The 27,876-nt window shown below is 42.8% G+C and overlaps 2 protein-coding genes across 6 annotated transcripts in view; one reads left to right on the forward strand and one right to left on the reverse strand.

The window, feature by feature from the left end:
* Positions 1 to 2,081: 2,081 nt before the first annotated feature.
* UCMA (upper zone of growth plate and cartilage matrix associated) lies at positions 2,082 to 7,337 on the forward strand. The gene is made up of 5 exons (XM_035729344.1): positions 2,082 to 2,139; positions 2,464 to 2,535; positions 2,632 to 2,727; positions 6,923 to 7,021; positions 7,318 to 7,337. Exons 1-5 carry the CDS (start codon positions 2,082 to 2,084, stop codon positions 7,335 to 7,337), a joined length of 345 nt encoding a protein of 114 aa, XP_035585237.1.
* A 2,791-nt stretch (positions 7,338 to 10,128) lies between these two features.
* The window catches only part of MCM10 (minichromosome maintenance 10 replication initiation factor), a 47,987-nt gene continuing 30,239 nt past the window's right edge, over positions 10,129 to 27,876 (reverse strand). For 2 of the 5 annotated variants that reach the window (XM_027594449.2, XM_027594445.2), the window contains exons 19-20: positions 20,074 to 20,116; positions 18,125 to 19,987 (exon numbers count right to left, since the gene is read on the reverse strand). In XM_027594449.2, the coding sequence (XP_027450250.1) occupies positions 19,904 to 19,987; positions 20,074 to 20,116 (127 nt within the window). In that variant the 3' untranslated portion in view covers positions 18,125 to 19,903. Of the gene's footprint in view, positions 10,236 to 18,124; positions 19,988 to 20,072; positions 20,117 to 27,876 lie in introns of those variants that run through there. The other 3 variants (XM_027594448.2, XM_027594450.1, XM_027594451.1) reach the window with 3 other exon arrangements.

Here is a 27,876-nt window from a genome sequence, read left to right on the forward strand (position 1 = left end):
ACACATTGTATGATTCCATTTAGATGGAATGCCCAGTACAGGGAAATCCAGACAGAAAGCAGATTACTGGTTGCCTAGGGCTTTGGGGGTTGGAAAAAGTGGGGAGTGATGGCTAATGGGTTTGGGATTTCTTTTTGGGGTGCTGAAAGTGTCCTAAAGTTGATCGTGGTGATGGTTTAGTATATTCACAAAATTACTGTTGTGGGAAAATGAGAAGAGCACTGGACTTGACATTAGAAGATCTGGTTTGAATCCCACAAGGGTCAGACACTTGATTTGTCCAATGCATGTCCTTCGAACTTTCTCCTGTGTTCTCCACCTCATTGAATGGTCTCGCCATCCATCTACCCAGTTCCCCAAACCAGAAACAGGGGAGCCATCTGAATGCACACTTCCCAGCCTCTCACTACCCCTAGCTAATCAGTCTAGCCCTACTGATTCTTTCTTCAGTCTTTTGAAATGCTCTGTCTTCTCCATGCCTGCTCTTCCTGCCTTTTGCTGGCACCCATCTCTCACCTGGATTACTGCAAAAGCCTTCTCTAAGTCCTAGTGCTTAGTCCCTCCCACCCTCCACATCACTGGGATGGTAGTGTTCCTAAAAAAAAAAAAAAAAAACACCCTCCTGTCACTTCTCTGCTCAAAATCATTCAATGGTTCATGATTGTGTCATGACAGCAAACACATATCCAATGCTCCATGCGTGCTAAGCACCATTCTGACTTTGGATGTATTAACTCCAATCCTGACGTCAGTCTATGTGGCAGAGGAAGGGATTAGGCATGGAGAGGTAAATGACTTGCCCAAGGCCATGCAGCTGGCCAAGGCTGGAGCTGGGGTTGAATCCAAGGTGCCTGGTCAGGGTCTGTGCTTATAGCCCACATGCTAGACTGCCTCACAAAGATGGAGACCAAACTCCTTCCTGTGACCTCGGCCCTGCCTACCTCCCGCCCTCCACATGCTCCTGGGCTCTGGTATTACCAAACTGTCTGCATTTCCTCAAAATGGCCTCACTTAGCTTTGCCGTCCCAGGTATGGCCAAGAAGGTCACTGATGAGACAACTGGGGGACATGACTTCCATGGGGTCCTCCCTCTCCCCATGCCTTCAGGTAGGTGTGGGCTGTGCTCTAGGTTTAGTGATGGTTGCCATTAAGAAAACTCTAAACGATGTCCAAAGTGCCACTCTTCAGCTAGTAACAAAGAATTGAGGATCGTTCATAATAAATGACAAGGTGAGGAACGTATCTCCAAAGGGACTGCACTCTGATGGCCCCGAAGAGCTCTGATCCTGTTAGTGTCCCCACTTCTAGGAACTCACTTCCTGCCCTACGTGGGGTGTGCCTTTGTCTCCTTCTAGAGGTGCATGCTCCGCTGTGGGCTCTTCACACCCTGTGTGCTGTTCCCCCTCTGCAGTGAAAGGCGGACTGCCTCTCTTCCTCAAAGTCTTGAAAGGGCGCTGCGACCCCAGCACAGGGGTCTGTGTTTTGCTTGACAGTGAACCTCAGCTGGGGGATCTGTCAAAGTGAGGGGTACTCTGGTTACTGTTGTAACAGTCTATGTGTCCATGCGAGGGTCACCTGAGGGGGTCTTCCAGGCTTTCTGGTCCCTCCTTGCCTGACATCTCAAAGTCTCCCACTGAGGCCCACTCCCTTCCCCCCGACAGGCTTCAGCCTCCAGGACTAGAGTCCCCCACCTCCCATGAAGCAGATGCCAGGGTCTCTTTGAAAGTCTTTGGAATCCTGACTCTTGGGGTGGGCATTCCAACAGCAACTCCTTGGGTGCAGAATCTTGGAAAGGCCACTTCAGAACAGTCTCAGCTGGGACCCGACGACGACAGGCTCTGCTTCTGTGAAGGTCTGCAGGACGTCAAAAACATCTCCAGTGCTCCAGGAAGCAGCCAATGGAAACCACCGCTGAGACCCCTCCCACGCCCCCCCCCCCCCCCCCCAGGGGCATCCATGTCTCCTGCCTCCCTCCCTCCTGGCAAGCCTGGCACAGACCTGAGGACCTGGCGGCTGGCTTCAGGGACGGCAGAACCCTCTCTGCCCTGTGGTTCCCAAATGGAGCCTCAGCCCCTCCAAAAATGGCCTGGAGACGGCTGCTCATGGCCTCCTGTCTCTCAGCTGCTGTGCTCCTGACCAGTGAGTATGGGGAGGCTCCAGGACGGACTAGCGTTAGGCGAGGCTGCTTAGCTGGCCTAGGTAGGAAGGGGGCGTGTTTACTGTTAAGACAGTTGTGCCTGGGGTGTGTGTGTGTTTGTGTGTGAGTGTGTGTATAACACAACACAGGAAGAACAGCTTACTTGGTGGTTTCCTGGGTGGACTGCTCTGTGGCTGGGATTTGCAGACCCCAGGGCCCCACCCTGGGGCCTGGCAAGCCACTGTCTGGGAAGGGCTGTCCCAGCTCAGCTCGGGGCGAGGGCTCCCCTTGAGGTGCCACAGCCCTCACCCTGTGTTCTCCCACAGTGCTGCAGGAGGGGACTGGTGCATCGATGGGTACCCGGCAGGTGGCAGGACAAGAGGCCCAGGAAGGGGAGTGCGAGGGCCACCCAGGGGTGCAAGGTGGACGGGAGAGCTACTGCGGTAGCCCTGGCGCACCTGGGCTGGGCGTGACGGGCCTCTCTCGGGTTTTAGATGTGGAACAGAAGATTTTCATGCAAGAATCAGATGCCTCAAATTTCCTCAGGAAGCGCGGCAAGCGGTCCCCCAAATCCCGAGACAAGGCCAACGGTAAGGACGCTGGAGGCCTGCCCCTCCCATTCCTTTCCCACAGTCAGCTGGGCTGTGGGGACTGCTGGGGGATCGAGGAAGGCTCCCCCTAGGCCATCGGGTACCAAAGTGACGGCGGTTCTGAATTAGAAACTCCACATTTCCTCAACTGCCGGTCACATCTTTGACTACACCACCAGGGTAAGGAACGAAAAGGGGCAGGGCTACATCGAACGCACTTAATAGAGATGAGAGGCATCCCAATTTCAGAAAGTTTACAACGTTAAGGACAAATATGTTCTAGTCAGGAGGGAACACAGTATCTGGGTGTGTGGCTTCTGGGGGTATCAGACAGTGCCTCACGTGCAAGAGCACTCACCGGCACTACAGGCAGGGAGAGGGCACCTGGGACTAGGAGCTGGGGCAGTGGGCTTGGTGACAGCTGTGCTAAGTGGCCTTGGCCTCTTCCTACCCTGGCCCCAAGTTTCCTTACTCATAAGCCCCTGAAACTGTGGTATTCAGCCAGCAGTGTTTTTCTGTGTGTTTGTTTTGTTTTTTAAATTTTCATTTTCAATGCATTTGGAAGGCTTTTGAGCTTGGAAGCGTGTCTCCTCCTTAGTCCGAAGTAGGCCCTGCTGCCCCTGCCTGGCAGGGACCCTCATTTCCATGACCTGCCGACCCTTGAAGGCATCTAAGTTTTCTGCCCTTGAACTAGATTCTTCCAAGGACTCTGAGCTCTGTCTCTGAGTCTGTGGCTTGATTCATTACTTGCGCGTATGTCTGAATAAACTCTTTGTGTACCTCGGCACGCTCTGCGAGGCTAACTTGCTCAGTAAAAATAACAGGACTGTTTTCAAATGATGAAAATGCTTGGAGATGAAATTCCTTTCCCCCACCCCCAACCAACTGGATTAAGTATGAACCACACTGGGAAAATCTCCAGGCCTCACCCAACTTGAGATTTAGAAGGTAGCAAACATCCAGAAACATGGGAAGGGCTGTGATGAAGGTTGGGCAGTTCTTGATGGGAATCAGAGAAGCGGCCTCCTGGCAGACTTCCAGCGGGGAACTGGCGTGAATTTAGGAGAGGCGAATAGTTTCCATCCTCGTAAGCTGATTCAGAACCACGAGGAGCATGATGAAGTCAGAAGTCCCTCATCTCAAACAGAAGTCGCGGGGTGGGGGGGGCGGGCGGCCAGGACAGCCTGGTGAAGACATAGGATGCACCTGCACCTGAGTTCACCTGCTGTCATCTGGGTGACTCCCTTGTATGGGCAGGAGAACAATGCCCAGTTATGTCTCAGGCTGGGTAAAAGGCAAGTGACATCGACAGACTGGAATCTGGAACCAGGAAACAGGCACCTGACATCTCTAAGCTTCTGGGTAAAGAAAGATGCAAGAGGTTCCTTTAGGACGAGAGGAGGCACTAAGAATGAAATGCAGAACCTCAGAAGGGATGTACACAATGCACAGGATGCACAGTGTCAACGTGGCATTTTGTCCCAAGACTTAAATTGTTCTTAGCTGTTGCTGAGTCAAGGGTCCCATTTGTCGCATCTCCAGAAAGGCAATTTGGAAAGACTGCTTCTTTTTTGAAGTACATAGGAGTGGAAAATGCTTCTTTAGGAACTGGTGATGGCTTATTTAAGCACTTGCTTCCTACACTCCAAACCCCTTTGCCTCCTATCCCCAGTGGGTTTCTAGGACTTGGAGCAACACTGGGGCTCAGGGTGCATCATAAGGGGGATGGGGCCACGAAAGGTGTGTTCTGGGCCAAGGAGTGGAGTGTGGGCACCTGGGGCTCCGGCTCATCCCAAGCTATGCCCTGACCAACTGTGTGACTTTGATTACGTCACTGTACCTCTCTGAGCCTCAATTCCCTCTTAAGAAATGTGTGGATGTGGGGCAAGGGGTAAGTGTGGGGGAAGGACGGGAGTACCAATTCCTTCTGCCAGACTCCAGAGTCCCACAGCTATGTGGGTAAAGGCATAAGTGTGGGAAAAACATGGGATTTACCTAAGGAATCTGCACTGAGACCAATTCACAGATAATTGGACTTTTACTCTCAGTTACATAAAATAATGTAATATAAATAACAAGTACTTAATTAATTGACTTATTGTAGGCCACTTAACTTTCAAACATTTCAGATGGTTTATGGTATTATTACTGCACAAAGAAATCCTTTGTTGTTTGTCCCAGCACCCCTGTAATGTGGGGTAGGGCAAGAACCCAATGGCTTCCTCAGTTTCTCTTCTTCCATCATCACTGTCCCCGACTTCCTCCTGCACAGCCAAGCTGGGGGGGGACAACGGCGCCTGAGTCTCCCCTCTTTGATGTGATCATACCAGAGGAGTGTGAGGTGTCCTAGAGGGACCAGTTCCTCCTGCACCAGATATGGCCTTCCTGCTGTTGTGGATTTGTCCAGCTGAAGCCCAGTTAAATGCAATTATCTTGATACTAAGAGAACTTTCAATAATTTCTTTCAGACAACCAGAGCCCTGGTCAAGAAGAGGTCAAGATTTAAGGGTAGAAATGGGTGAACCGGGGAACTATTTTACACCAAAAGATCTCCAATCTAGAAAGATTTTTCCAGGCTGAAATAAAGCAGGTGAGGAACAGCTCACCTGCTGGTGAAGGTGTGATGTGGTATTTCAGGCAGGGATTCCCGCTGGGGCTCAAGGCGCTGCTGGGGGGCTGCACGGTTCAACTGCCAAGGAATGGTTCCCATATTTATATGTTCTTGGTGACAGTTTTCACTTATCACTGGGGGTATTTCTTCTGACCACAGAGGTGTACCCCCCAATGTTATCATGTGGAACTCAGATTTCTCATAAAAAAGTTTACAGCTGAGGCACCTAGGTGGCTCAGTTGGTGAAGCGTCCGACTCTTGGTTTCAGCTCAGGTCATGATCAGGGTCGTGAGATCAAGCCCCACGTCAGGCACCATGCTCAGTGTAGACTCCGCTTGAGATTCTCTCTCCCTTTCCCTCTGGTCCTCTCCCTGTTCTCTCTCTCAAATAAATAAAATCTTAAAAAAAAAAAAGTTTACAGCCAACTTCACTAGAATGCATTGTCTTACAAAATAAGGGATACCTGCAGTCAGTAACTTCAGGAAGTTGACCTGATCACCTCATATTCTGTACCAGTTACCTATTGCTGTGTACCAATGGACCCCGGATTCAGCAGCTTAAAACCACATTTACGGTCTAGTTGCTCAGCAGTCCAGATATGCCTTAGCTGGGGGCCTCAGGCTCAGCACCTCTCCCAGGCTGCAGTCATCTCAAGGCCTGACGGCAAGATCTGCCTTCAAACAAGCCTCAGTGCCTTGCCGACTCTCTGTCAAAGCCACCGGTTCCTTGCCATGAGTGGGCCTCTCCATAAGACCGCTTACAACACGGCAGCTGGCTTCCCTCAGAACAAGAGATGCCCAAGAAGGAAGCCACATTCCATCATGGCTTCCATCTTCTGCTCACTAGAAGAGTCAGTTAAAGCCAGTCCACACAAAGGGAGGGAACTGCCTAAGAGCACGGATATCAAGGATCCTCTCAGATCTCCCTACCTCATTTTATCATCCCTACCATCATTGTGCCCTGTATACATTTCTATCACAACAGCCATACTGCTGGGCATGACTTATTTTTGTATCTTTCTCCTTATATGGACTACAGGCCTCTAAAACAGAGGGACAGAATCTTTCTTACTTGCCTTTTTAATCTGTGCCTGGCACACATTTTGGCTGTGACACGGCTCAAAGACGGACTTGGAGGTATTAATGTGAAATTAGCTTTTTTTAAAAAAGATTTTATTAATTTGAGAGAGCCTGAGAGAGCTCCTGCTGAGCTCAGAGCCTGACATGGGACTTTGAAATTAACTTTAAGTTGATTATTCCCTCCTAGAATTCATTTCTAATCATTGGATTTCTAGATTCTAACTGGCCCAGCATACTCAGATGCACCACTAATTTTATGAGTGAAGCTAAACTGATTTTCTCATTTGCAAAATATGGTGCCTGGACAGGATGAGTTCCTGGGTCCTTCAAGTTTTAAAGTCTGTGTCAGGAGTAAACCATCTTCGTGAAGCCCCCATCCGTCCCCCTCCCAAACAACCCTTCCCCGCCAGGTTCAAGTTTCTCAGGCAAAATGATCAGTGTTCCCCTGAAAGTGTGCCACTGTCCCCATTCTTGGAGGCAACTCTCACTTCTTGCCCTTTCCCAGTGGAGAAGAGGCAGAAGCTGCGGGCTGATGAGCTGCAGAGAGAGTATTACGAGGAACAAAGGAACGAGTTTGAGAACTTCGTGGAGGAGCAAAATGACGGTAAGAGCTCTTCAGCCAGTGTCTTCGGGGAAGTGGGCCTTTGGGGGAAAATCAAAAGTTGCTTCCACTTCTCCCTAAATTTTAATTAGAGGAGGGAGGGGTAAGAGAGGCTCTTTCCTCAGTTCACATCTATTGGAGTCCTGAAGGAGAAAAGTCACACAAATGGCGACAGAACTTGAGAAGGCACAGAAGAGAACACAACACCTATATTTCCACTGGCTTGGGGAAATTTTGGCTGATCGTATTTTCTCCTCCTGCTTGGGGATTACGGTGGTGGCCCGTGTTCCCTGTCTTAGCCCCTATGCTGGCGGCTTAGCTCTGGTTACAGGTAAGTTGGAAAGGTTTCAAACTCACTTTCAAATCCCCTGGATTCACATCAACAGAATGGCTCTAGGAACTACTCATTCTGGCCTTTGTTCACCTATTCACTATAATCAGTATCTTTTTTTTTTTTTTTAAGGATATTTATTTATTTGACAGAGAGAGAGCACAAGCAGGGGGAGCAGCAGAGGGAGAGGGGGAAGCAAGCTCCCCGCTGATCAGAGAGCCTGACACGGGGCTCGATCCCAGGACCCTGGGATGATGACCTGAGCCGAAGGCAGACATTTAACGACTGAGCCACCCAGGCGCCCCTATAATCCGTATCTTGTCTAACCGGTGTAACCAAACCAGGAAACCTGACCTCAGAAAGCAACTCACCCATAGTGTTAGGCACATGCTAAGTTTTATACGCTTTGCTTGTGCCCTTATGCAACTGTTCTTATCTTTTCTAAGCCTTGGCATTTGTGTCAGAGTCTCTTGCTAGGCAAACGGCACACTTTTTTCCCTGCCTCAGGACTCCTGCCTCCCTTAGGCAATGCTGATTTCACAAAGGCCTTAGTGGTGGCAGCTGGGTGTGGGCATAGGCATGGGCAGAGGGAGGTCCTGTTTTCAGACCAGCCTCCCATGGCGTGGGATGGGACTTATCATCTATTAAGTGTCCTCAAGTGTCACCCTGAGCAAAACCCTGTAGAAACACTGATCAGGGCTGAGGCTAGCAGGCCAGAGTGTGTATTTATGTTTATTTTTGTTTTGGTCTTTCCCCTACACTTCAAGATGGAAATGCTCCCCAGCAAGCTCCTGAAATGTACATGAGCTTGGACAAAGGGCCCCAGTTTAGGTGACCTTTGCTAGAGAAAGTCTGTGGTTTTGGTTCTGAAGTCATGAGCCTCCTGGCTTGTATGTTCTGGTGGATTTGGGAGGTAACACTCTGAGGGCATCTCTTAGAAACAGGATACAATCACCAGGTACCCAAGGGCTGCAGGTCGTGCCCACTGCCTCACAGGTGGCACCTGAGCCCTGCAAACAGGTGTTGGGCTTGGATCCCACCAAATCAAGCTCTCTGGGAACATCTGGGGGGTGGGCAGGCCACTGTAACTCAGAGGCAAAATATTTCTGTTGGACATTTGTTTACCTTGGTGAACAACTTGGGGAGAGGCATTTAAAAATGAGAGTGTACTCTGCAATCATGCTACCGACCTACACCTTCACTGTCTGTGGGTGTCTAAACTGATCAAACCAGAATGCTTCCAAAAGGAAACCAGTAAAGTAATGAACACTTTCCTCAGAATTGGAAAAACATGCACAGGAATATTTAATGGAAAACTGCTATTTCATCACTTAAAATGTTCTTTACACGTTTACTCATCCTTACCCAATCTTTCTTTCTTAACATTTCCACTGTAAAATTATTTCATTTACAATATATGCTCAATGTAGCAAATTCAAGCAACATGGAAATCCATTACACACGAGGCACCTGGCTGTGCCCGACTGGCTCAGTCGGTAGTGTGTGTGACTCTTGATCTTGGGGTTGTGAGTTCAAGCCCCATGTCGGGTTTAGAGATTACTTAAAAATAAAATCTTAAAAAAAAAAAAAAAAAAAAGGAAATGTGTGTAATGACACACAAGGAGAGTTTTTCCTTTTTGCTTCTTTAATTCAATTCTACTCTGAGGTAAGCCCTGTCAGTGGTTTAGTATGTATCCTTCCACTTTTCCTGTCTATCTTCACACACACTTCATTCTTTATAAAGGCAAAATAACACATAATTATGCAAATCCAGATAGCCCCACAGCCAGTGCAGAAAGGAACTACTTAGCAGATCTGAGTTGGCCACATGGAACTGGCTGATACCAAAGTAGAGCTCTGAAAGCTCCCTCTTTCTAACAAGGTCTAACAAGAGTATTTGCCTCGACCAAGTAGCTCATTATTAGATTGTCACAGGCATGTTCCTTCCATAAGCAAGGAGAGCATCATGGAATTGGGTCCTTTTACTGTAATCCTTTTCACGGTGGAGCTGATGCAGCTCTCCCCAGCTGAAGCACACTTCTCTGTGAGGTAATGGGTGCTCAAGGAACACTCTGCGCTCCCAAGTTTTCCCTCAATAAGCCCTATTTTGTATTTACCTCACATGGTCCTAGTGGGGGGTGGTTTATGTGTGTCTTTGCTCCCTTTGCATGTCAGTGAATATGCTAGACTTTACTTACCCATTCCTCTATTAGTAAGACAGGTTTCTGGAAATTAAATGATGGGGTCATAACTTACATGTGAAACTGGATAAATCAGATTTCTCTTTGAAGAGGTTGTATGTGCTTTCTGTTATTGGACACCTCTGCCAATCCTTTCTTAAACCAAGCAAACAGAATATTGGCAGAAAGGTCGGAAAGGGGGAACTCTTTCAGGATACACTGTCCATGGTGTTTCCTCAGACAGAAAATGTCACCTTCAGCTCTAGTCTCCAAATCACACCCTGTCTGCAGGAGCCACACATTTCCACCAGCTACCCCACAGCCTTTGGGCCTGTTTTCAACAGAAAGGCTCTTTAGGAAATCTGCTCTTCTCCGCAGCCTTCACTGAAAGGACCAGCAGCTTTAAATGAGAACGTGATTGCACTGGAAGAAACTAGCATTAAGGAAACACTTTACAGATGCCTCAAAATTTCATTACTATTTTTACTTTTTATGATGAGACAAATTGAGAATGAATATTTCAAAGTTTTAAAACATAAATCTCAACAGAAAGGAATGGAGTTCTGCTGTTTGCCTGCTATCTCCCATCTCTGATCTTAACTGGAGAAATCAGTCAGCTTGAGCAGAACGAAGGTCAGAGGTGTTCCTCTCTGGATTACTGGGCAGGAGACGCATGCATGGGCCCCATCCGCTTCCTACTGCACCCCTGAAAGTGGCAGAACAGGGAACCTTAGCGAACTGGCCAGATATACCCCTGCCTCAGTCTTGCTCTTGTGGGTGGGGCTCCTCACAGCACCTCATCCCACACCTAGATGACGATTTCTCGCTGAGAGGCGCGTAGGAGCATTACATTCCTGACCTTAGCTGGGTTACTAAGTGAGAGAAGACATGGTGAGCCAACCAGCTGCGGTTTTTAGTTGGGCACAGCAGTGCAGGCTTGGCTGACTGCTAGCTCCGAACCTGAGGCAGGACTGCAGGCTGCTGGCCCAGGAGGACAGGTGAGCTGGCACTTTACCCACATGAAACTGCCCTCTTGGTTGGCCAGATCCAGTCCTTGAGCCTTTTGGTTACCATGGTAACCCCAATTTACAAGGGGGAACGTGTGTAGTTACACATCTAGATGTGCAATGGGAAAAAAAGCAAAGCATTGCTCTCCACCTTAGGCCATAAAAATGGAGGAGCCATATTTTGGGTCATCTTGGTCATAACACACCCAAATGCCTTCTGGTAAGAGGGCCAGCAACCAGGTAGAGGGCAGCTGATGGATTCAAACCCACAGCCATCCACACCCGCAGGAAGGGACACTGAGGCCAGACAGATGTCAAGAATCAAGAATGATGTGACTGAATAGCCAGTTTAAAACAATAAAACAGCCTGTCCTTGCCTCTTCAATGACTATGCGCTTGGCATGCTCGCTCCAGATAGAGCTCTAGCAGAAAAAAAGAAATCTATTACCTCATTTTATCTCCATCCTTAACAAGGGTCCCATCATACCTCAGCATTTTCAAATTCTGCCCAGAATTCCTTCACTGAAAACCATTCACAGTCATTTTATCTGGGCAGGGAGAAACATGCCAAGGGTAACACGAGCAGGACTCTGGGCAGCAACATTTACTAGGAATGGAGCAATCTGTATTTTTAGAGACTGGCCTTGTCAAAAGTGTGGACTTTCGGACTCTTCTCTGTTCTTTCATTACTCTCTCCTAGTCCTTTAGGGATTCCAGCAACAAATTTGTCACAGGATGAATTGATGAAAATATATTATTTTTATTTATTTTTTTAAGATTTTATTTATTTTTAAGTAATCTTTATACCCAACATGGGGCTCAAACTCACAACCCCAAGACCAAGAGTTGCATGCTCCACTGACTGAGCCAGCCTGGTACCCTGAAAACATTATTTTTTTAAATTTTTTATTTTGTTTTAAGAGAAAGACAGCAAGAGCAAACGGGGTGGGGGTAGGGGCAGAGGAAGAGGAAGTATCCTAAGTAGGTTCCATGACCAACTCGGAGCCTGAGGCAGGGCTCCATCCCAAGTCTCTGAGATCATGACCTGAATAGAAATGAAGAGTCGGCCACTTAACCTACTTAGCCAGCCAGGCACCCCAAAAACTCGTTATTTTTAATTCATTGGTTTTTTATGTTGCCATTTTCTTTTTCCTGCTTCTTTTTGTTCTGGTGGGAGGATCAGGGTGGGAATGTGGGAATGCGCTCCAGGGGAGATTTTACAAATTATTATCATGTGTCTTTGTTTACTTAGGATTTTTTGGGGGGAGGAAGTGGTCATTTTTGTGAGCCTCAGAATGATTTTTTAAAATTTAAAAAACGTGGTACATGCTTTTTATCAGTTTAATTTGGTTGGGTAGCTCATTTCTAATTTCATTTCCAACCAATTATCTTCCAATTTTTTTGACAAATTTTTCATAATTTAAAAGTTCTTAAGGGATTTGTCCAAAAGCAAATTGGTTAAAAATACGGATATTCCAGGGATGCCTAGGTGGTTCAGTTAAGCATCTGCCTTTGGCTGGGGTCCTGGGATCGAGTCCTGCTTCAGGCTCCCTGCTCAGTGGGGGAGGCTGCTTTTCTCTCTGCTGGCCGCTCCCCCTGCTTGTGCTCTCTGACAAATAAATAAAATCTTAAAAAAATATATGGATATTCTAATTCCTAATTGGTAACTTTGGTATACCCTGTGATCTTACAATGTATTAACACTTTAAAAAATATATTTATTTATTCATGAGAAACAGCGAGAGAGATCACAGAGGGAGATTACACATTTTGATTTTTTAAATCAAGAACACTTTGACTAGGTAATATATACATACGTTTAAAAAATTTTAAAGGGCAGAAAAAAATATAGCGTTCTTCTGTCTCCCAAAGAAAACCATTATTCCCAAGTCTTGAGTATCCTTCAAGTGATTTGGGCACATTTAAGTATCTAACTATATTTTTTTCATTTTTATGTTTTATTTTCTTCCATGTTTATGTTTTAAACTTTAAAATTCATTTTTGACCAATGATGCTCACTTTATTCATTAAGGCAATTTTCTACTATTAAAAAAATCTGCATAGTTAGAGTTGAGAAGCTTTCATAAAGCTTTTTTGAAGAGAAAGCTTCATTAAAAGAAAGCTTCCTGGGTGCCTGGGAGGCTCAGTCATTAAGTGTCTGCCTTCGGCTCAGGTCATCATCACGGGGTCCTGGGATCGAGCCCCGCATCAGGCTCGCTGTGGGCGGGAAGCCTGCTTCTCCCTCTCCCACTCCCCCTGCTTGTGTTCCCTCTCGTTGTATCTGTCAAATAAGTAAATAAAATCTTAAAAAAAAAAAAGGCTTCCTGTGGGAATGACGATGTTTGACGAGACATGCCTGAAAAGAATATTCACTTAATATGTAACACAAAGGGGAAAAAATTGTTTTCCATATAATTTCTCATTTAGAGCAGTAATAATGAATCTCAAATGACACACTGGTGAGTGTGAATCATTTAGGGAATAGGCCCCCAAATGTAAAACTTTCCTAAATAAAAATGGTCGCCTCATTAATATGAGGCAGTGAGGTCACGGTGCACTAGCTTATGATTTTATTAGCTCATGTTTCGTTGTTTATTACACACCCAGCATAGAACTGTGGTACCGAGGGGCAAGACATTTTATATTTTGTAAGATGAAAACCCTAAAATACTCTTAGATTGGCATCCTGAAACCACTGTTCAAAAAAAAAAACAAAAACAAAAAACAGTTCATTCCCTTATTAAATCACTGAGGATACTCTTCCTGTACCTTTAACCCTAAGTGCCCGAATGACATATACACCATTGTTGTTTTGGCAAGATTGATGATTACACGAAGATAAAATTCAGCACAATCTGAAAATGTACTCATACTCAACGCAGGACTTGACATGACTTCCCCCTCTCAAGGTCAAGCCCACTGGTGCTCAACTGATACCATCACTAGGGAATGTATGAGAAGACCAATAAAACCCACACTATTATTTATAGATCCTCTTGTTCAACCTTACTCAGAATATTTTCTTGATAATTAACAGTGAAAGAAAATGCTTTCCTCGTTAGAATGGGAACAACATCAGTCATAGATAAGAACTGCACTGTGAAAAACTTCCAGGCAACATAATCCAACATGTAGAAAATCCTAAGAAATCTATAAAAAAAGCTGCTAAACTAATATGTAAGCTTAACATGGTCCCAGGATACAAGGTCAAATGACAAAAATGCACTTTGTTTCTATAAACGAGCAAGTAATAATTGGGAATTGCAATGCAAAAAGTACCCTTTACAATATCATCAAAACTGTAAGACATTTAGAAATAAACATGACAAGATATATATACAATCTCTACACCTCTCGGACATACACATTGACAGGTACATCACTAGATTAAAGAGCCAGGCCCCCCTCTTCCTCCTGACAGTCTTTTGAGATTTCAGTTGATTTCTATAACTGACCACTTGTTTTTCCTCTTCAGGGACTTTAAAATCCCATTCTTATGTTTTAAATTCACCAATAAAGCGTGAACCCAAGACATACTAGGCCCCCACCCTTAACCCCAATGAAAGCAGAGCCCCAGGCCCATGTGTACTCCTACCTAAGACCTTGCTGTTTGGCCCAAGACCTTGCTATTTGGTGTGCTATGTTATTTCCAGGCCCTATAATTAATAAACCTTATTTTTTCAAAGTTTGCTGATGGTTATTGTTGGAGGCATCTTGCAATCTTAATAGGAATCACAAGGGCCAGAACATCCACAACACTGGCTAGTCATATGCTGAGACAGGCACAAATACTACTAAATGTTGCTGAGAAAAATTAAAGACCTAAATAAATGGAGAGATGTATTATATTCACAGATAGGAAGTCTTAAGATGTCAATCCCCCCAAATTGATCCAAAGATTAAACACAATCTTTTTTTATTTAATATTTTATTTATTTATTTAAGAGAGAAAAGGTGTGTATACATGAGGAGAGAATCTCAAGCAGACTCCATGCTGAGCATGGAGCCTGACACAGGGCTCAATCTCATGACCCTGAGATCTTGACCTGAGGTGAAACCAAGAGTCAGACGCTTAACTGACTGAGCCACCCAGATGCTCCTTAAACACAATCTTAATAAAAATTCCAGTAGGGTTTTTTTCCCCCCACCCCCGGTAGAAATCAACATGCTGCTTCTAAAATTTACACTGAAATGCAAAGGACCTAGAACGGCCAAAACAAATTTTAAAAAAGAACAAAGGTGGAGGACTAACACTAGCTGATTCCCACACTTGTTATATCTATAATCATTAAGACAGCATGGTACTGGCATAAGGATTTACATATACTGTATGAATATGTCATTACTATAACAAAACTGAGTCCAGAAGTAGACCCCCAAATACATGATCAACTGATTTTTGACAAAGAAGGCAAACTAATCTAATGGGGGAAGTGCTCATCTTTTCACTGAGTGATGCTGTAAATGAGTGTCCATTTGGAGAACAATGAACCTCAACCCTTACACCTCATGGCTTATATAACATTAACTTGAAATGGACCACAGATGAAAGAGTAAAAGCTAGAACTATATAAAAATATTCTATAAGAACATCTTTTTGACTTTTAAGGCAGGTAAAAATTTCTTAGACAAAATGCATGAACCAAAAGTGAATCAGCTGATAAAATGCACAAGAAAGTAGAAACCTGCTCTTTAAGACATTGTTAAGAAAAAATGAAAAGGCAAGTCTCACACTGGGAGTAAATATTCATCACACATATATCTGCAAAACACTTGTATACAGAATATAGGAAGAACTCTTTTTTAAAAAATTTACTTATTTTTTATTAGTATCAGAGGTAGAATTCAGTGATTCATCAGTTGCATACAAAACCCAGTGCTCAATTCCATCAACTGCCCTCCTTAATGCCCATCACCCAATTACTCCATCCCCCTACCCACCTCCCCTCCAGCAACCCTCAGTTTCCTAGAGTTCAGCATCTCATGGTTTGCCTCCCTCTCAATTTTCATCTTATTTTATTTTTCCTTCCCTTCCTCTATGTTAATCTGTTTTGTTTCTTAAATTCCACATATGAATGCATGGAAGAATTCTTATTCAACTCGATCAACCAGTAAACAGATATTTCACCAAAGAAGATACAGGAATGCCAACAGGACATGAAAAGATGCCCAATGTCAGCAGTCATGAGAAAAATGCAAATTCAAACTGCAATGAGATACCACCACACACCTATTAAAACGGTTAAAACTTAAAAAGACCGACGGTATCAAATACTGGTGAGAATGTGGATCAAATGGAATTCTCACATATTATTAGTGGGTGTGTAAAATGGTGCATCCCCTTTATTTTTTTTGAAGATTTATTTAGAGAGAGTGCACGTGCATGAGCCGGGGGAGTGGCAGAGGGAGAGAGAATTCCAAGCAGATTCCCCACTGAGCATGGAGCCCCACACGGGGCTTGATCTCACAACCCTGAGATCATGACCTGAGCCGAAATCAAGAGTGGGACACGTAACTGACTAAGCCACCGAGGCGCCCCAGGGCAAACCCCTTTAGAAAATATTTTGGCAGTTTCTTTCTTTCTTTTTTTTTTTTTTTTTTAAGATTTTATTTATTCATTTGAGAGAAAGAGCATGCGTGAGGGGTGGGGGGAAGAGGCAGATGGAAAGGGAGAAGCAGACTCCCTGATGAGCAGGGAGCCCGACACAGGGCTTGATCCCAGGACTTAACCAACTGAGACATCCAGGCACCCCTAGTTTAGCAGTTTCTTAAAAGCTAAACATACACTTACCATTTGACCTGGAAATCCCATTTCTAGATATTTACCTGAGAAACAAAAACACATATCCACAGAAAGACATCTACCTGAATATTGGTAGAGGCATGATTCATAACAGCCCCACACTGGAAATAATCCAACTCAAATGTCCATCAACAGGTGAATAACTAAATTGTGGGGCATATCCATCCAGCAAAATACTCAACAATAAAAAACAATGAACTACTGATATATGCAACAACACAGATGCATTTCAAAATATGGTGAATGAAGGAAGCCAGACACAAAAGTGTATTCTGCCTGATTCTATCTAAGTGAGACTCAAAAGACAGGCGGAAATTACAGGGAGAGAAAAACGGATCTGTGATGGGTCGGGTAGGACAGGGAAATCGCACAAGCCACTGACAGGATGGAAATGTCCAAATTTTGTTTGTGGTGGTGCTTACGTGGGTGTCTGTGTTCATCAAAATTTATTGTATCACACATAAAATGTGTGCCTTTTACTGTGTGAAATTTAGGCCTTAATAAAGTTGATTAAGAAAGAGACCAATATTTGCTTGCTTTGGCAGCATATATACTAAAACTGGAAAGAAAAATACCAAAGGAGAAGTCTTTGCTCAAGCAAAATTACCACAGCCTTTGTTCCAATCTGAGTTTCAACTCACATTTTCAAATCCCTTAGTCAATTTCCAGGACCCTGAGATCATGACCTGAGCTGAAATCAAAAGCCGGTGTCTTAACCAACTGAGTCACCCAGGCACCCCTTGGCTTATTTTAATTTTCAAAAATTTCACAGCTTTTCCACAAACTGCTATTAAGTCAACTGATTTCTATTTTGTGCCTATTATTTTCTTTAGATATATCACCATTTCTTTCCTCAATATTGGTGAATATAGAATTTCATTTTTTGAGCCATCCCTCCTTGAGAGCTGTATTGTTTCCAAATCTCTACACATGGGATCAGAGATGTCTATTTTACTTGTCAAATAGAGTGCTGATGGGCTGCTATGAGTGACATACTGAGGCAAAGAGATTTACTCTCCTGACTTTTAAAAATCCATATTCTCAGACACATTTAATCCACTATAAACATCAAGCTTCACTTGTGTCCTCATCAGCTTTTATACAACCCAATTCATGAAATCTCTTCCTGTCAACTTTGCTACGGATGGGTCAACTTGTAATGTTTTTAAAAGTTGAAAACTAAAATTTTTAAGCTTTCTAAGTTGCCTCTGAGGAACATTCCACACCAATCACTCAGAAGCTCCTTATTTGCTACTCTGCATCACTGTTATCTAAATTACTTCAGTCTTCCCTCTCTTGTTTGGAAGAGAAAATATATTTAAACAAAACTCAAGAGAAAGGTGATTAAAAAAGAAACAAAAAACACAAGCCACACGTTGCCTCTAAATAAAAAAAGGCAGGGGCACCTGGGTGACTCAGTGGGTTAAGCATCTGACTCTTGCTTTCGGCTCAGGTCATGATCTCAGGGTCATGAGATCGAGATCTGCATCAGGCTCGGTGCTCAGTGGGGGGGATCTGGTTTAGATTCTTCCCCCTCCCTCTGCACCTCCCTCCCAGCTCGTGCACTCTCTCTTTAAAAAAAAAAAAAAGGCACAGCAGAAACAAAATGACAATCAGAACATCCAGATCAATGACCTCCCCCTGAAATACAAAGTTTCTGTGTGCTAATTTAGATCAACTGTGTACCTACCTTGTTTGGATGGCCTATGATTACATGATTACACAATAAGCCCTACATTGCTAATGACAGGGTAAGGAAAAATTAAACACACATTTTGGATTTATATAAAAGCATTTAATACACTGATAAAGAGAACAATATTAAAAGACTGATCTCACTGATGAATCGTAATTTCAATGCAAACAAGTCCCCCTTCTGGCCCACCTACCGCTTCTCAACACTGATCTATGAAAGCCTAAATACAAAAGACCTCAAACGAAAGCCCCCTGAAATCTAGAGTAACTGAGAAGTAATTCAATGATTTTTAAATTATTACAGTACAATACTTATATATGATACACAAATGAATGGGAACTCTAATGGTGCCCTTGGTTCAAACAGGAATGTGTTTCTTTCATGGGAAGGGGATTGCCTGAGGAGCAGCCTGGAGCTCAAGTCCTTGGCAGCCGCTTAGTTGTGATCTTCTTCAAATACACAGCTCTATTTTAAGTTTATGGGATAAACAAATCTACTCTAAATGAGCCATTAAAAATACCACCGTTGAGTGCCTTCAGTCCCTATTAAGAATTAAACACTTTATTCTTTTCTTCATTAGTTAAAAATTAAAACAAACACCTCCTGGGAAGTGAAATCCTCCTAAAAATATAGCTTTTGCAATATAACCTTAGGAGAAACACTCATATTGAGCAGAGTTCGATGAAATCTAAGGCATGTACATGTTTTTTCTAGCTCTTGAAAAGCTATATCAAACATCTCCCACAACCAGCTCATGTAAGCATTATGTCCATCTACCATAATACCATCTTGGGGGAAACCTGATCTATTTCTAGCTAGAGTTTAAATCCCAATGTAATAATAATCCTGCCAATTTATTCACTCTTAGGATGATATCAGCATTCACTTTGGAAAATCAGGTTGCCTAAAAGAGGAATCTCCTAAACTGCATTTTTGGGGTGCTAATTTGCACAGGGTTTGCCCTCTAATTCTTGATGTGTATGAAAGAGTATATCTGCAAATCTCAAACTCCCGGAGTTCTGTCTTTCTGAGATGTTTCTGTTTTTCAATCATTGTTCATAGCTTCTTAAACTCCGTATTTGTTTTAGTTAGAGGTTTCGAAGTTTCTTTAAGCCATATTTAAACAAAGCTATATTTTAAAATGATGAGATTTTAGTGGTTCTATTAAAGCGCTCCACAATATTTTAAGGGCACAGAGAACCATATAGATATGAATTAAATGCCACATGAGTGAGTGCATTAATCAACTTGCAAAACAAAAGAGAGATAAGAATAGAAATGAAAGAAGGAAACTGGCTTTGATGTCAATATATCAAGATTGTGTCAAGGTTAATGAGCATAATTATTTATATGGGAGAAGTTGTATTATTTGTAGAATTTGAGTGCTGAAAGATACACTTCAACATCATTTACTCCTAGCCTCCTCATTTTCTAGGTAAGAAAACCAAAGCCCAGAAGTTATGCAACCTACCCAGGGTGAGCTAAATTAATCCTTTTGCCTCTGTGTTCCCATATAAATAACAGAACTTTACTCTGATCAAGAAGCAACACTGCACGCTCTATTACCCAAAACATACAGAAACACACTCTCAATTTACCTTCCCGTTTCTGAGCAAAAAATCCACATGAATGCAGCCATCAGTAGCAAGAACACGGAAGACGATGGTATTTTGATTCACCACTTAAAGGTCAATGTTAAATTTGGTATCAAACCAACACAACAGAAAATAAGCAGGTAAAATGTTTAGGCTTAAGAAGTGTCTGTTTGGACTGTGTCAACCAGGAACATGAGCAAACAGAGCAACACCCTTGCTTTTCCAGAGCCATAAGAAGCAATGTAGGTCGTGGGTACCTGTTTGAAGTCAGGGCTATTTAAGGCTATTCAGAAATTTGGCATGTTCTTCTCCTCGTGGTAACAGGGTTTCTCCTCCTATCTTTGGGCCTGTTTTTTCCTAGAAAAATGAAATTAGTTTAGTGAGAGAGGGGTCAACATTATTTGCATGGATCACTAAAATTGGTCACTTTGCAAATGACCTACCTTTAGCATTCCATCTCGTTCCCATTTGAAGAGGCCACAGTTACTGAAACAGAAAAGTGGGGCTTTACTCAGTGGTGAGGTATGGGCTGACACACATAAAGTCAACTGGGTTCACTGCACTTGCAGCAAGAGTATCCGCCATTCAAACAGAAGATGATCAAGGTAACACTCATATTACAGGCTACGCTCTAATGCTACTGAAAATACACACTCCAGTGATTTGAGAAATGGTCTTCAAATTTGTAAAAAGCTAGATACTTCAGAGATGAAATACCCAATGATGGTATAACAGGGTATGCCAACGGCAGGTGATGAACACAAGCTTGGTTTCTACTGCTGGGCATTGAGAAGAGACTCAGAAGAGGAAGCTAGCCCTCTGATGCCATGCAGTCGATGGCTTCCCCCTTTCCCCTTTTCTGGAACTAAAAGCTTGTGATGAGAGGATTAGTCTTCCTCCTGGTCTGCCCAATTCTTCCATCTTCAAACCTAAAGATGTTTACTCTCTTATGGTTCAAAGGGCATAGAGACTCTTATTCTCATTTTTTAACATGGTATGTGAGTCCAACCCTGAGCAGAGATGTGACTACTACAGAGAAAGCTTATTTTCCACAAAGTTCACTCCGCCGAAACAAATAAAAGAAACACAATCAACTCATTTCCATGGCTGCCGGCACTCTTGGACTTGAGAGGCTCTAGGGCACAGGGGATTGCCCTACCTGACTCATCCTTCCTCCTCAAAGTCTAGACTACTCCTGCCCTGAGAATCAGCATACCAGTGGCCTTGGCCCTAAGCCTCTTCACCACCTTCCCTGTCTAGAAACTAGCTGAATATCTCGTGAGAGAAATTTTCTAGACTACTAGTAGATCAATGATTAAATTATATATAACAAAAATTCTAGTCAGGGGTCAACAAATTATTACCCATGAGCCAAATCCAGCCTGCCACCTGCTTTTGTAAATAAAGTTTCATTTAAACACAGCCATGTCCACTTGTTTCTGTATTACCTATGGCTGCTTTTGGGCTATAACACCAAAGCAGAGTAGTTATGAAACAGATCACCTGGTTCATGAAGCATAATGTATTTACCATCTGGGCTTTGACAGAAGAAGTTTGCCCCGTTCTGCTCTAGAACAAGAACTGACAAGAAAAAGGGGTGCCTGGGTGGCTCAGTCATTAGGCGTCTGCCTTCAGCTCAGGTCATGGTCCCAGGATCCTGGGATCGAGCCCCATAGCGGGCTCCTTGTTCAGCGGGAGGCCTGCTTCTCCCTCTCCCACTCCCCCTGCTTGTGTTCCTGCTCTCGCTATCTCTCTCCGTCAAATAAATAAAATCTTTAAAAAAAAAAAAATTTGACAAGAAAAAGTCTAGAAAAGCAGTTGTTAACAAAAGTAACAGCACCACCTGGAGGATGAAAAAGCATCTTGCTCTTTCATTTGTGAGTTGTACTTACTGCTTAATAATGGAATTTTTCTGATACTCAAATGTTTTACATATGCTCTTGCTGTTAAAATATTTTGGGGAAGTCAAGTATCAACATACAGATAGATACTTTAAAAAATTATAATCCAGATCATAGCAATTTCACAAACCAGCTCCCGACTAGGTAATGAACTAGTATGGGGTCTGGGTCCCCTCCCCAACCCCAATCAACCCTGGAGAAACTTGGAGTGAAGTATGGGTTCCAGGAAGTAAACAAAACCCAAAAAACAAATAGCAAGCAAATAGGTGGCGAGACTATCCTGGTGGGACATTCTTGGGAAGACTGAAGGAGATCTTGAAATTGCCTCAAATTCCGAAGACTTATTATCATACAAATTTTTGTCCTCTAAGTCAATAAAGTCAGAAATTTAAAAAAAAAAAAAAAAGGGTAAAAAAATCAATCCATTTTTGGGATTTGATTTTTACTTGAAAATTATTTTCAAATTTGAAAATTAAACAACATTACTAACCCTTGGGTCAAACAGGAAGTCATCAAAGGCATTAGGAAATCAAATCTTTCTTTTAAAAAAAGATTTATTTATTTTAGTAATCTCTATACCCAATGTGGGGCCCAAATTCACAACCCCGAGGTTGCATGCTCCTCCGACTGAGCCAGCCAGGCACCCCCCAAGAAATACTTTTAACTACAGGCCAAATGTTGTGGAGACACTAAAGCAAGACTGCTTAGAAGGAAACATGTAGCTTTAAACACATTGATGTGGGAACGAGAAAATTTAAAAACGGAGTAAGTTGAGTGTAAGCAATTAACTGACATTGGCAAAAGGATACAGAGCAAACCCAAAGAAACCAGAAGGGCAGAAAGATAAGGACAGAAACCAGTAAAACAGAAAGAAAATCAATAAATATTAAGAAAGCTAAAAGATGGTTTTCTGAAAAGAAAAGAAAAATAACAGCACAAAATACAGTAAATGCCTACTAATAAAAAATAGCAAGTAACAGATTAAAAACAATGAAAGTTTATTAGGAACAACCATATGTCAATACATTTGAAAACCTAAATGAAGTGAATTAAAAGAAAAAAAAAAAGCTGAAATTGCAGAAGAGACCATGAAATTGAAATGGTTATCAAGCCACCTCAGGCCCTAAAACCTGGGCCTAAATAATTTTACAGCTGAGATTTATTAGAAGCTTAAGAAATAATTAATTGCTATTTAATATAAATTATTTCCAGAAGCTGCTCAGTTCATTTTATGAGGCTCATATAATCTTCGTTCTAAAACCAGGTAAGGCTAAAAAACAAACAGGTCTAATTCACTTATGAATATACAGTGGACACTTGAACAAGATGGGGATGGGGTGCTGCCCCCTGTGCACTTGAAAATCCGCAATTTAACTTCTGATTCCCCCATAACTTAACTACTAATAGCCTACTGCTGACCAAAACCTTATTGATAACAGTCAATTAACACATATTTTGTATATGTATTACATATTGTATTCCTACAATAAAGTAAACTAGAAAAAAGAAAATATTATTAAGAAAATCATGAGAAAGAGAAAATACATTTAGGTACTGTACTGTGTTTATTGAAAAAAATCTGCATATAAGTGGAGCTGTGCAGTTGAAGGGTCAACTGTAGATATAAAAATCCTATATAAAGGGGCGCCTGGGTGGCTCAGTCGTTGGGTGTCCGCCTTCGGCTCAGGTCACGATCCCAGGGTCCTGGGATTGAGCCCCGCACTGGGCTCCTTGCTCCACGGGAAGCCTGCTTCTCCCTCTCCCACTCCCCCTGTTTGTGTTCCCTCTCTCACTGTCTCTCTGTCAAAAAATAAATAAAAATCTTAAAAAAAAAAATCCTATATAAAATACTAGCTAATTCAATATAACTGTATACTAAAAAAATCCTCGACACAACATCAAAACCACTAATAATCCAATTAAAAAAGACATAAATAGACATTTTTGCAATGATACACAGATGGCCAACAGATACACGAAAAGATGCTCTACATCACTGATCATCAGGGAAATATAAGTCAAAACCACAATGAGACATCACTTCACATCTCCCAGAATGGCTAAAATCAAAAAGACAAGAAATAACAAGTGTTGGCAAGGATGTGGAGAAAGAAGAACCCTCGTGCACTGTTGGTGGGAATGCAAACTGGTGCAGCCACTGTGGAAAACAGTATGGAGGTTCCTCAAAAACACACAAAAAAAGAACTATCCTAAGATGTAGTAATCCCACTACTGGGTATTTACCCGTTTACTGCACCATTTATTTACAATAACCAAAGTATGGAAGTGTGCGTGCTCAACACACACACACGCACACTAGAATATTACTCAGCCATAAAAAAAGGAGTAAGACCGTGCCATTTGCAACAACATGGATGGATCTAGAGGGTATAATGATAAGTGAAATAAGTCAGTCGGAGAAAGGCAAATACCATATGCAGAATTTAAGAAACAAAACAAATGGACAAAGAAAAAAAGAGACAAAAAAAAAAAAAAACAGACTCTTAAATACAGAGAACTGGTGGTTGCCAGAGGGGAAGTTTGTGGGGAGATGGGTGGAATGGATAAAGGGGATTTCAGATTAAAAAAAAAAAAAAAATAAAATCAACAAGTAGGGTCTACTCAAAGAATGAAAGGAAACTTCTGAGAGTGATGTCACCATCACAAGGTGAGCCGTTCCTTTTTCCTCTCCCCTTTGATTTACAAGTAACTGGACATCTATAACCAAAAAACAAACAAACAAAAGCACCTGTGCACAGCATCCAAATCACCAACGGTGGATGGGAGCAGGGAGGGCAACGAAGGAGGGGAGCGGTCATGGAAATGGTGGGTCAGCAACATCCTTCTGGCAGGAGGTGGAGGGTGAAGGTGTCGAGTGAGTGTCAGCCACCCATTCTGCAGCTTCCACAGCTGGAGGGACCGCAGGAAAGTGCCTCCTCCTACCTGCCCAGGGATTCGGCCCGCGGACTTCTAGGTTCACCCAAAGCCACAAATGCTAGGTACACACCTCCCTGAGTTGGCCACCACCCCCCCTTTTTAAGTGCACCTTGCCTAGAGAAATCAATAACATGTGCTATAGTGCCACCTTCTGGAAAACAAAAGAAAGGCTCCTAATTAATTACAGGTTGAACTGTCAGAATCAAAGTGAACAAAACCTTGCCTAAGTTAAGAAAGGTGCTCATTACTTCAAATGTGATGGCAGAGACACTTTTTATCAGACACCATGAAAAATCACGGTAATACAGCATTAAAAATAAAAATAAAAACAACCTGACAATTTTCCAGCAAAGGAGCCCTAAGAGTATTACGATCTAACTGATAAAGATTTTAAAACAGCTTTTATGAAGAAATTCAGTGAGCTACAAGAAAACTTAGAAAGGCAACACAATGGCCTCAGGATTAATAAACAGAAGAACTTTACAGAAGAAATACTTTTTTTTTTTTTTTTTAAGATTTCATTTATTTGTCAGAGAGACAGAGAAAGCACAAGCAGGGGGAGTGAGAGAGGGAGAAGCAGGCTCCCCACTGAGCAAGGAGCCCGATGCAGGACTTGATCCCAGGGCCCTGGAATGATGACCTGAGCTGAAGGCAGACACTTAACGACTGAGCCACCCAGGCGCCCCCACAGAAGAAATTCTAAAAAGAGCCAAACAAATTTGGGAGCAGAGGAAACTCACTAAATGAGATGAAGAATGCAACAGAATGCATTGGAAATACAGCAATATTCCATCTTCAAGATGGAAGACAGGAACCTAAAAATGATTCAAGTGGAAGAAGTGAGAGAATGAAGATTTTAAAAAAGAAAAGAAGTCCTCTGAGATTCCACACAGAAACAGATTCCATTGGAAAAGCCAATATAAGAAAGAAGGGTATTCCAGAAGGGAAGACAGGAGGACAAGAACAGAGTGTTTATTTAAGAAGTAATAGCGCTGTGAATTGTGTAAGACTGATGAATCACAGACCTGTACCTCTGAAACAAATAATACATTATATGTTAAAAAAAAATAAAAAAAGAAGATAGTAGGAAGGGAAAAATGAAGGGGGGAAAATCGGACGGGGAGACGAACCATGAGAGACGATGGACTCTTGAGAAACAAACTGAGGGTTCTAGAGGGGAGGGGGCTGGGGGGATGGGTTAGCCTGGTGATGGGTATTAAGGAGGGCACGTTCTGCGTGGAGCACTGGGTGTTATGCACAAACAATGAATCATGGAACATACATCAAAAACTAATGATGTAATGTATGGTGATTAACATAACAACAACAACAACAAAAAGTAATAGCTGAGAACTTCCCAAACCTGGGGAAGGAACTGGATACACAAGTCTATGAAGCTAGTAGAATACCTTCTTATCTCGATGCAAGAAGACCTCTCCAAGACACAATTATATCAAAGCTGTCAAAAGTCAATGATAAAGAAAAAATTTGAGGGCGCCTGGGCGGCTCAGTTGGTTAAGCGACTGCCTTCGGCTCGGGTCATGATCCTGGAGTCCTGGGATCGAGTCCCACATCGGGCTCCCTGCTCAGCGGGGAGTCTGCTTCTCCCTCTGACCCTCCTCCCTCTTGTGTTCTCTATCTCTCATTCTCTCTCTCTCAAATAAATAAATAAAATCTTAAAAAAAAAAAAGAAAAAATTTGAAAGGCAACCGGGGTAGGGGGGATAGCAACCTACAAAGGATCAGGCTATCAGATTTCTCAGCAGAAACTCTATAGGCCAGGAGAGAGGAGAATGGCATATGAAAAATATTTGAAGATTAAAAGCTGCCAGCCAACAATATTCTGCAAAGTTATCCTTAGATGGGAAGAGGAAATAAAGACTTTCCCAGACAAACAAAAGCTGGCGTTTACCATCTTATTCTTTATAATAAGAAATGCTGGGGCACCTGGGTGGCTCAGTCGTTAAGCGTCTGCCTTCGGCTCGGGTTACGATCCCAGGGTCCTGGGATCGAGCCCCGCATCAGGCTCCCTGCTCGGTGGGAAGCCTGCTTCTCCCTCTCCCACTCCCCCTGCTTGTGTTCCTGCTCTCGCTATGTCTCTGTCAAATAAACAAATAAAATCTTAAAAAAAATAATAAAAAAAGAAATGCTGAAAGCTCTTAGAGCTGAAACAAAAAGACAGAAATACACAAAACTCTGATTAAGGTGATAAACAGTCAGAATTAGAAAATTGTTAACTCTTTTCTAGAATAGTATTTTAAACTCTTAATTATAGTATAAAGGTTCGGGCGCCTGGGTGGCTCAGCTGGTTAAGCGACTGCCTTCAGCTCAGGTCATGATCCTGGGCTCCTGGGATCGAGCCCCGCATCGTGCTCCCCCCTGCTCTGCAGGGAGCCTACTTCTCCCTCTCCCTCTGCCTGCCACTCCCCCTGCTTGTGCTCTGTCAAATAAATAAAATCTTTAAAAAAACAAGATAAAAAAATATAATATAAAAGTTCAAGGAAAAGAAGAGTAACTATGGTTACTACTTGGTGATGACATCGCAGCACAAAGGAAATAATTTGTGACATAAAATATAAAAAGGGAAGAGAAAAGGATGGACCCTTTATAGGTGAAGATAAATTGCTGATAGCAGAGAAAGGATTATTTTACCAAAGAGATGTTTTATGCAAACCTCATGGTCACCACAAGGCAAAGATCTAGAGCAGAGACACTAAACATAAAAGGTGGGGGGAGACTAAGCAAATCACCATGGAAAACCACCAACTTAAAAAGTAGGCAGAAACAAGGAAAAACAAACAATGTGGAGACCAAACCACCAGAAGACAAAAGATAAAATGGCAGTAGTAAATCCTAACCCATCAATAATCACCCTAAATTTAAATGGACTGAATACATCAGTCAAAAGGCACAGAGTGGCTGGATGGACAAAAAAAGACCCAACCATATGCTGCCTGCAGGGGTCATGTCTCAGCTCTAAGGACACACACAGGCTCAAAGTGAAGGGATGGAATATATGTTAATAAATTGGACACATTTCAATCTAATTTTACACCTCAAGGAACTAGAAAAAAAAGAACTAAGCCCAAATTTAGCAGAAAGGAGGAAATAATAAAGATCAGAAAAAAAAATAGAGACCAGAAAAACAACAGAAAAGATCGAGACTAAGAGCTGATTCTTTGAAAAGATAAAAAAAATTGACAAATCTTAGGCTAAGAAAAAAAGACACAAAATTAGAAATCAAAGAGGAGACAACTGATACTACAGAAATACACAGAATCATAAGAGATGACTGTGAAAGATTATATGCCAACAAATTACATAACCTAGAAGAAATGGATACATTTCTAGAAACCTACAACCTAAGACTGAATCAAAAAGAAACCAAAACTTTGAACAGACCAATAAT

Source organism: Zalophus californianus, chromosome 9, assembly GCF_009762305.2.
Source record: "Zalophus californianus isolate mZalCal1 chromosome 9, mZalCal1.pri.v2, whole genome shotgun sequence".
Lineage (NCBI taxonomy): Eukaryota > Metazoa > Chordata > Mammalia > Carnivora > Otariidae > Zalophus > Zalophus californianus.

Bases quoted from the DNA above. Each gene is read 5' to 3' on its own strand.
- UCMA (XM_035729344.1), top strand. From the start codon at position 2,082: ATGGCCTGGAGACGGCTGCTCATGGCCTCCTGTCTCTCAGCTGCTGTG. The intron at 2,536-2,631 runs GCGAGGGCCACC...CTCGGGTTTTAG, and splicing joins AGAGGCCCAGGAAGGGGAGT to ATGTGGAACAGAAGATTTTC. The intron at 2,728-6,922 runs GTAAGGACGCTG...GCCCTTTCCCAG, and splicing joins ATCCCGAGACAAGGCCAACG to TGGAGAAGAGGCAGAAGCTG.